The sequence below is a fragment of the Pinus tabuliformis genome, chromosome 9 (assembly GCF_031772625.1).
Source record: "Pinus tabuliformis cultivar Carrire ecotype Pingquan chromosome 9, CPIR1, whole genome shotgun sequence".
NCBI classification, from domain to species: Eukaryota; Viridiplantae; Streptophyta; class Pinopsida; order Pinales; family Pinaceae; genus Pinus; species Pinus tabuliformis.
Window position 1 is genome coordinate 1,244,624,908 of NC_142307.1, and position 13,031 is coordinate 1,244,637,938.

Sequence of the window (13,031 nt, forward strand, 5' to 3'; positions counted from 1 at the left end):
TAGACAAATATCTTTTGTGTGTGTGCATGTCTACTAGGGTGGTATTATTACCTCTCTCCTAGAGGCTCACTTTCCATTCCCTCCATAGTAGAAGAATATTGACGCATATACAATCGAACACACACTAGGCATACTCAATTACTGATCTAAGATTGCCTATGCATAACTCTCTTGTGTTGAACTTTGTAGCCAAGGAAAACCTATAAGAATATATGGCAGTCGGGCTGAGATCCCGTATGGGGCTCCTATTCCAAATGGTGTGAGGTCTAATTGGGACTTCATATTGGGGATACCCCCCTTGGTTGATGGATTTCCATAACGTCAATGCATTCTTCATCTAATGTCTAGATATCTATATCTTATAGCTCCATATCCTTGATTTCCTCTACATCTAAAAGCCCTTGGGTGTCACCTTCCATACTTACATCTTCTTGAATGAGCTAGTTTGTGAGCATTTCCTTTGTTACCTCTTATTTTTGAAGTTCCTACTTGGATTTTTGTTCACTGTCATCTTCGGCCACCCCACCTGCCTCCCCAAAACTATTTCCCCTTATGTTAGGTGCCAGAGGACTATATATCTATGTTTGTTGGTGTCCATTATTGAAGCATTATCTCTAGTATTATTCTTAGTTATATTATGACAATTTGTTATTCTTGAAAATCCCTCTTAATCCACAAATTGATTGTCTTGTTCCACTTGTTGGGTTTGATTAGCGAGACACTTTCTAAATAGGTGCCCATAGTGATGGCACCTATGACATCTAAATGGAGTTTTCTCATATTCTATTGGTTGCTCCAAGATTATTTCCTTGCTGCTAAGTTCAATACTGGCTGGGTGGTGCTTGGATATATCTGAATATACACAGAGGTGTGCATAGGAGGTGTATCAACCCTACTTGGTTATGTTTGATAACATGTGAAAAAGCCCAATAATATTGTCGATACTCTTGAGAATTTCAAGGTCTCAAAAGTCTTGTAGAAGCTAATAGAGGTGAACACATACAAGGGCAGATGGGAAGTCTTGCTTGTTAGGGTTGAATTTTTGAACCCATGGTTTCATGAATAATAAAGTATATTTTCATATTATTTTAAAAATCTATTTAAAAATAAAACATAACATAATTAAAGTGACTAATTGTGTCTAGAAGCACTCTATATCCACATATGGGAGATATGTTTTCAATGAAAGAAATAAAATAGTATGGTAGAGATGTCCCAGAACCTTATATTAAAATAAATTAAATAGTATCGACATTAAGAAAATAAAAAATATGAATGTATGTCATAAATAATGTACTTCAATGTCCACCTCAAATAAAATTTACATCAACTTTATAAATAGAGATAAAGTAATTTATACTAAAAAATGTATATTTCCATTATGAAGGGGATGTGATGTTTTTTCCATGCTCAAGATACCCTTGATATGTGATATCGAAAAGATAAATATTGATCACAAAAATATATTTTAATCACATCTATAAATAAAATATTTCAATCTCCATATTAATAATACTAGAAATTGCACCAGATGTTGCAAAGGAAATGTTGTAAGGCATAATTAACTATTATCTTCCTCAACAAAAACATAACTATTATTTTTATCATTGTTTACCATAACAAAACTATAACAAATCTTTCAAAATATTTTATATAAAATTAATTTGAAAAGGTGTGGACACCATCCATATCTCAACTATGTGAAACTGCTCTTGACTTGTTAGTATTATTTCCATTTTCTTGCTCCATCATGTCATGAGGAATTCACACCCAATGTTGTAGGGGGGTAGTTGATATCAGGCCACCTCCACATTCTAGTCCTCAATAAAGTGTAGACAATATGCATCAGCTTTGTAGGGAAATACTCCACCTAGGATCACAAGTGGAATCCAAGATGAAAAAAGAAAAGCATTAGTAGAAAGGAGATTTATTTCAAGCAAAGAAGTATAGGAAAATGTAAGCATGTGGATCTGTATCACAAGGAACACCCACACAAAGAAAAAAATATACATGGAAACAATATACATATACTGGAAAATAAAGACCATCATTGGAAAGGTGCTTATACAACTGTCAAAATTAGCACAATAGGAATTTTTGCTAAATTTAAAAGTCTCCAAGGCTAGTATTCAAGGTAATGAGGAAAAGCATACTCATACATTATTTTCAACTATTATTGGACATTTTAGTTTTTATGAATATGCACATGGTATATATAATGGACAAAAGTCATCAAACTCTACCAACCATGACAAATTATTCGATCGAATATTTCTTCCATTTTAGCTTCCTTTTACAAATCAAGTGCTTAAAAGTTTGTTTCATATGTCAACACCAAACCAGAATCATTTGAATAAATAATGGTTTTAAAGTAAATGATTGGTTTAGTTTTCTAATTATGAACAATATAGAATACTTTTCCTTTATGGTTCTAACATTTTTAATGATGATTAATTTTATTTCATTTAAATATTCATTAAATTCAACAATATAATACTGTGGACAGAGAGGAGAGAGGCATGACAGTTCAATACCATGTGGACTTAACACTTTCACTAAAGAGAGATGGGGTAACAAGCCAGAGTTTGATAACATTAATTTACATATCGATGTCAAACTGTATGTAGCTTTCACACTAATGATCAGATGACCTTTTGGTCCACCCCACAAACTGAGTAGTGATAGCTTGGGATGAAATCTGATCCCATTGGGAGCCTAAGAGAGCCTATAAAGAGCAAAGAGCAAGAAAAGTCACAAAATTGTGTACCTAAAATACCTTACTTGATATAATACAGAAACACGATTGCAAGATTTTTGCATAGTAAGAATGATTAGCATGCTACACTGTCTTTTGGTACAAATTTGGTAAAATGCTCAATAGAGTGGCCCAAAATTTCCTCAAGTATATGTTCTATCTTCCATATTCCAAATAGGAATACACTTTTAGCAATCAAAAATCTACATGAGGCCATCGACTTATGCCAAATTAGCCAAAAAAATGGTTGAGATGCGAGCATTTCTTTCTTGCATGCTCAGGAATCATCTTTTGAAGAAGCTCAGGAGTAGCTCCCTTTATTTATGCAAGAAAGTTCTAGCATAATTTAATAAAAATAGAAGCATCATGTTCTTACCTTGTGGTTTGAAGTTGAACAGAAGGGGCAGAGGGAGGCCATTGGGCAAGCGAGCATTGGGATCTCGAAACTCATCGAAGAAAGGGTGTATACAAGATTCAAGCTGTGACAGAGTAATTGAATTGCCATGTCTTGATAAAAAAACCTTAAAAAACAGAATCATATGAAAGATGGTACAAAATAAAAACTTAAATTCATGTTATAAAATCTTGTTACTTATAGCATTGCAATGAAGGTTTGGGGAGTACTGAAGAATTCTTGAAGGATAGCTCTGGACAAAGGATCTGTAATCTAACCAAGGTGTTTTACTTGATTTCTTAGCAATGGGGAAATATAATTTGTTTGTATTCATGTCAACTCTACTTCTTATCCTTCTGCAACATGGAGGTGGCTTGAAGTTGGAAATGAAGTTGATCCACTGTCATTCCATACATAGTCCCCTGTACAACCACTTCCCTAGTAGGCACCTCACCATTCAAGCACTCATAAGCCTTGACTCTATGATAATAAGATCCCATCATCGTGTGCCTTACAATTCCGATAGTTTGGCTCCTACTTCCCCTCCAGTAGGTTCGAACTTGGCACCTAATATACCAGTAGCCTCTAGTGCAACTCTAGGAACCGCTCTTTATTTCGTAGAGCTCTATGTTGGAACTCCGCCTCAAAAAATCCTGCCTATAGCAGATATTGGCAGCGATCTCATTTGGGTGAACTACAATCCCTGCCAGAATTGCAGCTTTTTCAATCCAGACAGATCTTCATCTTTATCATACTTACCTTGTTATTCCAGAGAATGTTATGCCCTTTCTTCCCCAGTATCATGCACTATTAACCCTAAAATGGCCTGCAAATATACTCAGAGTTATATGGATGACTCTTTCTCCACAGGTCCATATATCTATGATACAATTACATTGAGTTCTACATCTAGGAGGACATTGAAGGCAGAGAATATGTTGATGGGATGCAGAATGGAGAACCAAGGCCACACAGAGGCTGGATCAGGAGGCATGTTGGGTTTAGGTCAAGGACCAGAGTGCATTGAATCTGAGGACATTTCAGATCAGATCTATAAGCATCTATGTCCTCCGAATCCAATATTTATGACTACCATATAGTGCATAGAGCTTACATATACTCATCAATGTAAAGCCATTGTATCTTTCTTATTTGGGTAGCTCTGGACAAAGGATCTGTAATCTGTCCAAGGTGTTTTACTTGATTGCTTAGCAATGGGGAAATATAATTTGTTTGTATTCATGTTAACTCCTCTTCTTATTATTCTGCAACATGGAGGTGGCTTGAAGTTGGAAATGAAGCTGATCCACCATAATTCCATGCATAGTCCCCTGTATAGCCACTTCCCTAGCAGACACCTGACCATTCAAGTGCTCATAAGCCTTGAATCCATGATAATAATATCTCATCATCGCGTGCCTTACAATTCCGATAGTTTGGTTCCTACTACCCCTCCAGTAGGTTCGAACTTGGCACCTAATATACCAGTAGCCTCTGGTGCAACTCTAGGAACCGCTCTTTATTTCGTAGAGCTCTATGTTGGAACTCTGCCTCAAAAAATCTTGTCTACATTAGATACTGACAGCGATCTCATTTGGGTGAACTGCAATCCCTGCCAGAATTTTAGCTTTTTCAATCTAGATAGATCTTCATCTTTATCATACTTACCTTGGTATTCCAAATAATGTTATGCCCTTTCTTCCCCAGTATCATGCACTATTAACACTAAAATGGCCTGCAAATATACTCAGAGTTATATGGATGACTCTTTCTCTACATGTCCATATATCTATGATATAATTACATTGAGTTCTGCATCTGGGATGACATTGAAGACAGAGAACGTGTTGATGGGATGCAGAATGGAGAACCAAGGCCACACAGAGGCTGGATCAGGAGGCGTGTTGGGTTTAGGTCATGGACCTGAGTGCTTTGAATCTGAGGACATTTCAGATCAGATATATAAGCATCTATGTCCTCTGAATCCAATATTTATGACTACCATATAGTGCATAGAGCTTACATATACTCATCACTGTAAAACCATTGTATCTTTCTTATTTTGGTAGCTCTGGAATAAGGATTTGTGATCTATCCAAGGCGTTTTACTTGATTGCTTAGCAATGGGGAAATATAATTTTTTTGTATTCATGTTAACTCTGCTTCTTATCCTTCTGCAACATGGAGGTGGATTGAAGTTGGAAATGAAGCTGATCCACTGTCATTCCATACATAGTCCCCTATACAACCACTTACCTAGAAGGAACCTCGCCATTTGAGTACTCATAAGACTTGACTCCGTGATAATTAGATCCCATCATCATGTGCCTTACAATTCTCATAGTTTGGCTCCTGTTGCCTCTCTAGTAGGTTCAAACTTGGCACCTAATATACCAGTAGCCTCTGGTACAACTCTAGGAACCACTCTTTATTTTGTAGAGCTCTATGTTGGAACTCTCCTCAAAAAATCCTGCCTATAACAGATACCAATAGCGATCTCATTTGTGTGAACTACAATCCCTGTGAGAATTGCAGCTTTTACAATCTAGACATATCTTCATCTTTATCATACTTCCCTTATTATTCTAGAGAATTCTATGCCCTTTCTTCCCCAGTATCATGCACTATTAACCCTAAAATGGCCTGCAAATATACTCAGAGTTATATGGATGACTCTTTCTCCACAGGTCCATATATCTATGATACAATTACATTGAGTTCTACATCTGGGAGGACACTGAAGGTAGAGAATGTGTTGATGGGATGTGAAATGGAGAACCAAGGCCACACAAAGGCCAGATCAGGAGGCGTGTTGGGTTTAGGTCAAGGACCCAATTCATTTGCAACACAAACAACAAGATTATATGGAGGTAAATTCTCTTACTACCTAAGAGACTATTTAGAGCCTACCACTGTGAAAAGCTCTCTGGTATTTGGAGACATGATAGAAGAATCAGGCTCCTCACTATTGAGAGGGCCAATTCAATATACTCTGATTTTGAGAGGCAGATCATCATTCTATTACATGGGTATTGAAGAAATCGTCATAAATGGAGAGAAACTTCCTATATCCAGCAATGTTTGGGAGCTGGATGAATTTGGCAACCAGGGCACAATAATAGATTCTAGGACTTCTGTCACTTATTTTCCAGAGGAGGCCTATAAAATAATACTGGAGGCCATGAATGTGACAATTACATATCCTATGGCTACAACATTGTCTCCACAGCAATTTGATCTCTGCTTCAACACTTCGGGTGTGAATGAATTGGAGTTTCCTGAATTCTCAATTGTTTTTGAAGGAGGAAAAACATTTAGACTACCACCAGAGAATTATATCCTACAGATCGAGGATGACATGAGATGCCTCAGGCTTAGACCCGTTACAAAACCAATGCCAAGTATTATTTGGAATCTACTGCAGAAAAATTTCTTCATTCAGTACGACGTGCAACAATCTCTTCTTGGGTTTGCTCCTGCTGACTGTTCAGTTATGAAAACTTAAATTCATGTTATAAAATCTCATTCCTTACAGCAGTGAAACGAAGGTTTGGGGAGTACTGAAGAAGTCTGGACACTAGATCTACTTCTATTGGAGGTCTGCGTTTGTGGAAAATTTGAGAAAACAAGTCTGTCAATTTGTAAACTTACTGAGAAAAGGGAAGTTATCAAATATTTAATGAAAATAGTGTAGACAATATGCATCAGCTTTGTAGGGAAATACTCCACCTAGGATCACAAGTGGAATCCAAGATGCAAAAAGAGAAGCATTAGTAGAAAGGAGATTTATTTCGAACAAGGAAGTATAGGAAAATGTAAGCATGTGGATCCCTATCACAAGGAACACCCACACAAAGCAAACAATATACATGGAAACAATATACATATAGTGGAAAATAAAGACCATCATTGGAAAGGTGCTTATACAACTGTCAAAATTAGCACAATAGGAATTTTTGCTAAATTTAAAAGTCTCCAAGCTAGCAAAGAAAATGGTAGACTTGGAACTGTCCAGCTAAAATGAAGACACTATGTACACCTATGTTTCTTAAAAACAGTGCAGCTAATACCTTTCTACCCAGAGTCACAAACAAAAGGAATAGAAACAATTGTGCATTGAGGGAAAAAAGATTAATTCACTTTATCTTCTTTTGCAGTTGGTCACTCTTGCACCCACTTTCTCTCTAATGTGGTAATTTTTGTTATACATCTTGGAAAGATACAAAAATCATATTAGAAACCAAATTTTATTTAAAAACAAGCTTCAATGCCTTCAACTTTAGCTCATGCACGTCACAATTCTGAAAGACACACACTATACCATTGCTAACAGATTGAATATTCTATAGAATTTATTCTAAACAGATAACTATGAAACTGCATTGCAGACTTGTCCTTGTAACTACTAATATATTGTCAATAAAAATTGAGTAATCAGATTTACTCACTGTGCTCCTATTTTCTGTGGATTTGCAAAAAGGACAAAATTTTCTACAAGCATGGAAGATGATACTTGAGAAATGGAGTGGTTATGGACTTCCAAATAAAGATGCTAAAAAATTTTGTAGTTGTGCAACATTACAAGCACCAACAAAGTCATAGTTTCCTAAATATTATAGACCACAGTGCCCTTAACAAAATGTAATGAAAAATAGGAGTATTCATTCACTGATATAGGTGATGAAGGGCCCAGTTCCCTGTTAATAACTTTACAAAGTTAGTTAGACTCCTTTAACTGACTAGAAAATAGTTTCATGCTTTCATACCATTATTATGCATGCTTATTTTCCTTTGTGGATCTAAAGTGAGAGTTAAATTTAATTTACATATGATATAAGTAATTTGAAATTTTATCTCCCGTTTAATTACTTTTTATAAATAGAACTCAATTATGTAAGCTAAAACTACACCTTATAGGCCTAAAGCTAGAATTTAGTCATAACATAAAGCAACATACTTTGAACAATTAACCAAATCTTAGGATCAGGCTCAAGCATCTACCGAACATGAATCTTGCAATGCTGAGAGACATCTGGCTATGGATCTCTTTTGAAATCTATTTGACTGCATTTACCTAAGAAACCCCCTGCTCCATCATTTCTGTATACAAATTTCATAGAATACTAAATACAATTTACCCGCACTATAAGATTAAAATTCAAGAAAAAGACATAAATTGGTCACAATATATTTCTACAAACATTAACATGAAACCCATAATGGTGGCACTCCACACAATAAAATAATGTACAAAATGACCCCTGCACTAAACAAATCAACCTCTGGTATATAGTTCTACTTCAAGACTTCTGGTGCCATGTAATATGGACTGCAATGATATCTAACATCCACAAAAAATGTTTGTGTACCAAATATCATGAATGGAATAATTCAAGTATCACTTATAAAGTACAATGTGGTCAAAGTTATCGTCCTGGGTAATGCACCTAGGGAAGGTGGTAGAAATGTCTACAACAATTTTTTTCACACAATTGGGAAATGTCTCCCAAAATTGGGAACATTGTAACCCCAAATTTTGTAAAAATACTGACTAAAAGAAATAAATAAATAAAAAGTGATATATGGGAACATCAGGAAACCCTAGGGTGTTGTTGATGGGACTGTTATACTTGTCCATAAGCCCTATACACTTCTTATTTTATCACTTTCAGAATTCTGAACTCATTTGCCTTTTGTGACCAACAGAGAGGACAAAACATTATAACGTTTTGTGTGCTGATTTTTTGCATGAAAGTGCTAACCAAAATTAGCAATTGAAGATGAGAAATCTTACTCTTAAATTTCAGTCTTCATGTTCAGAATTTTTTTTTTTTTCATATTTCATATTTTTCAAAATCATCTAGATTTGAGCATATATGATCCTCCCACATCTACAGGGAGAAAAATACTGAAGCTAACTGCCCAGCTAAGGGCACTGGTTGAAATGGCAGCAGGAGCTAATAATTGACATCGACAATGGAAAAAATCACTCCAGCACCTATGGAAACATATATCCAAGGCTAGTCATCTCTCCAAGTATCTCCAATGAGATAGCTCCTTTCAGTTATAATCTCTCTTAAAAATACCAGCATCCTTTCAGGACTCAGTACATCAGAATGCATGCAATGAATGTCGTTTAAGAAAGTAGCTATGGTATGGGTTCGAACCCTGTTAGCTAGACATGTGTTGGCTTTTTTGTTTTTTCATTTTGCTCAAGCACTAATTATTTTAACTCTCGTGCTCTAAAATTTCCAGCTCTCATGCTTTCAAGCACTTTAACTCACCAGTTGTCAGTTGATCAATCTTCCAGGCTACAAAGCCATCTAAATGTATTCCTTTTATCTTTCACATAAAACAAGTACAATATTTTCATCTCAAGAATAATTTGTGGCTAATGATTATGCAAGTATAAGCAAGCTAGTAACTATAGGAGGAAGCTATGAACATGCCAGACAATCAATTTGAACATTTGACAAACATGTAAACAACAATGAAATATGCAAGCCATGTTAAAATATCATGAAAATTTCTTAAAATCAGTGGTGTTGGATAAATTTAGCTACAAGACACACAAAAAGACTTCAGACAAAATACAAAAACTCTAGTACTCCATGTAAAGATACAAAGGGAGATTTGAATACTACCTAGTTCACAAATCATTTAAAGCAACCCCTACCCTTTAAAATGAAATTGAGAGGACATTCCAGATATGTACTGCATGCTACCCAGTAATTCAGGATCGAAAGAGAAAAGAGGATCACATGAGAGAGGGAAAGAAACATAGCATAAGAGAGATCCCTTAACTCTTAGGGAAGAAATGGAAGAGAGAGCCCTTAACTCCTAGGGTAGAGTGGGGCAAACTCGTATAATCCATGGCCCACATTTTCTTCTCACATGTTTTTCTATAATCGTAGGGAATTACAGAAGCTACTTTTTCACTGTTGTTATGCTCTTTATCGATGACACTGTTGACTCCAAACTATAATAATGGGAGCAAATGTATGATATATTTGGTTCACCTTTTACCTGATAAGAAGAGCATCAACATATACATATATACATACACAGAAATCATTGTTGTTCTGCTCTTTATCCATGGCACTGGAGACTCCAAACTATAATAACGGGAGAAAATGTATGATATATTTGGTTCACCTTTTACCTGATAAGAAGAGCATCAGCATATACATATATACATACAGAGAAATGAAGGAGTACATTAATTGTATAGCAAACAGACCCTCTTTCCAATGACAAATTTGACTAGAATCGAGCAGGAATGTCAGGCAGAGTCAAAGTTCTCTTATGAAAAAATTTCCATTTTTGGCAAGAACACCAAATAAAGGAAAATGAAAAAAAGAATTTATACAAAATCTTGTAAAACAGACATATTTTGCTAACTTTATCAGAGAAAATAATAACATCGGTCCCCACTAAAAGTCACCAACAACCTTCTGGTTAACATCATCAGAGAAAGGCGATGGACTTGAGCAATAATACGAGGAAAAACATGTCGCCATGGACTGCACTGAAAAAAAGGGCATATTGTCACCATATGGTATGATAACAATGACAAATTTAGGGTGTTTACCTTTAAAAATAACACTTTCAAAGCAAGGTCACATTCAATCTCTGCAACAACTATTTCTTGTCATCCTCGAAACGAATCCTTTACAAACCTTTTTCCCTTTGTTTTTCAACTCAAAGACAGAATCAAAGGCAACAATCTGTGGATTTAATGAACTTATATAATCCTTCATGGATTCCTATGCCTGAAATAAAACATAAATAAAACAGAGAAGAAAGGGAGCTGAATCCCCTTTCCCACAAAAGGGCTTAGCAATAATTATTTCGAGAAGCCTCGTAAAACTCTAGGGTTTGAGAACAGGCGGACTGCGGAATGTGAGGAGGTTTACCTTGTTCCTCAGAAGACCAATGTTAAAACCCTCACCAGCAAATTCTTCAAAAGACAAAGCAGCTAAATGGAACTTTGGCACCTAGGTATGTAGGGTAAGATATATGTCCAAGTTGCTTGACCATCTTTCCATTTAACTGTATGTCGTGCTCCATGTCGTGCTCTACCTGCATGACCATAGTCTTGGTCAAAGTGGCAGTAGTTTCTACTGCACAAGGGCGGTGGTTCGCATTGTAGGAAACGTATCCAATCCATGCCCTGTTGTTTTGAAAGTCATTTGTCGTGGTGTATATTGTGCTTCTCTATCCCACAATCCGCCATGACTGTGACCAATAGTGGGGGATCCAAACGAGGTGTCGAAGGAGTCTTCACATTCTAGAACCTAACTTTCTTATAATTTTTATTAAATTTCTAACTAACTTAATATCGTACCGGTCGAATCAATCGGATGGCTAAAACTATTTTAATCGTCTAACACCTAAATCAAGGGCCCATGAATGTACACGTAAGCTAAGAGGAAAGTTGATTTCAGAGGGGAACACCTTAGGGCCTAATAATATTATATAACTTTAATATGAAGAGATGAAAAAATGAAACTAAAAGACTTCTTATATCAATCTTAACAAATGTTTCAAATTAAAAAACAATTTGATGTTGCTTGAGGATAAACAATGAGGGATTCGGTTCCATGGACTTCTTCCTAATATAAGGGAAACATATATTAAAAACAGAGTAGTAATAAAAAATATAATGTACAAAATGTGGGCCATAAATATTTTGTTTTTCGTATTTGGTAGTCTTGAGTAAAATATTGTATTGTCAATTGTATAATTCTATTTTTCACGTTTGGCCATCTTGAGTAAAATATTTCAATATCAACTATATAAAATACTTCAAAATAAAAATAATTTTTTTATGATTAAAATATTTTATTGTTTACACAAAATAAAGAGATGTGAAATTCCTTATATGTTGAATAAATTGACATATATATAAAAATATGGATATATAGGGATCAAAGCTCTACACAAGACCAAAACTCTAAAAACAATGAGGGATTCGGTTCCATGGACTTCTTCCTAATATAAGGGAAACATATATTAAAAATAGAATAGTAATAAAAATTATAATGTACAAAATGTGGGCCATAAATATTCTATTTTTTACATTTGGTAGTCTTGAGTAAAATATTTTAATGTCAATTGTATAATTCTATTTTTTACATTTAGTCATCTTGAGTAAAATATTTCAATATCAACTATATAAAATACTTAAAAATAAAAATAATTTTTTTATGGTTAAAATATTTTATTATTTACACAAAATAAAAAGATGTAAAATTCCTTATATGTTGAACAAATTAACATATATATAAAAAAATAAATATATAGAGATCAAAGCTCTACACAAAACCAAAACTCTAAAAATACAATACACTATAAAAGATTTACAAATTTAAAATAAATCTCTAAAAAATAATTTTATATATATATATATATATATATATATATATATATATTTCCAATATTTTAAACACATTTCCTCCCCTTCTCGCTTACGCAATCCACTCATGCATAATGCTTCTTCGTGATGCAATCAACCTACTTTTCAAACCCTTTCGTTATTTGGAGAGTATGAACATTCTCTAGTTTATATTATTTCAAATTTTATCATATTATCACATTGAAAATGTTGCAGATTGAGGACTTGCGAGTGAAATGTACAATTACATACTTCCAGTTGTTAACGCCCAGCTTCAATCATAACATTTTGAAATGTGAATGTTACTGGATGTCCCAACAACCTCACTACCCCCACTACCCGCCTTCCTTCTATGAACTATTCCATTTTGACCATACAACATACTCATTCTAAAAGTCGGAATATATTATAATTCATTTTGATTTTGAGGGTAGAAAATGAGAGCCATGTACGAATTATGAGAAATGTAGCAGAACATGTCGTGC

General features: G+C 34.8%; 2 protein-coding genes across 2 annotated transcripts; both read left to right on the forward strand.

Annotated features, from left to right (window-relative positions):
- Positions 1-3,631: 3,631 nt before the first annotated feature.
- LOC149153077 (aspartic proteinase CDR1-like) lies at positions 3,632-4,249 on the forward strand. The gene has a single exon (XM_089443690.1). It carries the CDS (start codon positions 3,632-3,634, stop codon positions 4,247-4,249), a length of 618 nt encoding a protein of 205 aa, XP_089299816.1.
- Positions 4,250-5,787: 1,538 nt separating this feature from the next.
- On the forward strand, positions 5,788-6,654 carry LOC149153078 (aspartic proteinase NANA, chloroplast-like). Its single transcript, XM_089443691.1, has one exon. It carries the CDS (start codon positions 5,788-5,790, stop codon positions 6,652-6,654), a length of 867 nt encoding a protein of 288 aa, XP_089299817.1.
- The last annotated feature ends 6,377 nt before the right edge of the window (positions 6,655-13,031 follow it).

Bases quoted from the DNA above. Each gene is read 5' to 3' on its own strand.
- LOC149153077 (XM_089443690.1), top strand. From the start codon at position 3,632: ATGATAATAAGATCCCATCATCGTGTGCCTTACAATTCCGATAGTTTG.
- LOC149153078 (XM_089443691.1), top strand. From the start codon at position 5,788: ATGGCCTGCAAATATACTCAGAGTTATATGGATGACTCTTTCTCCACA.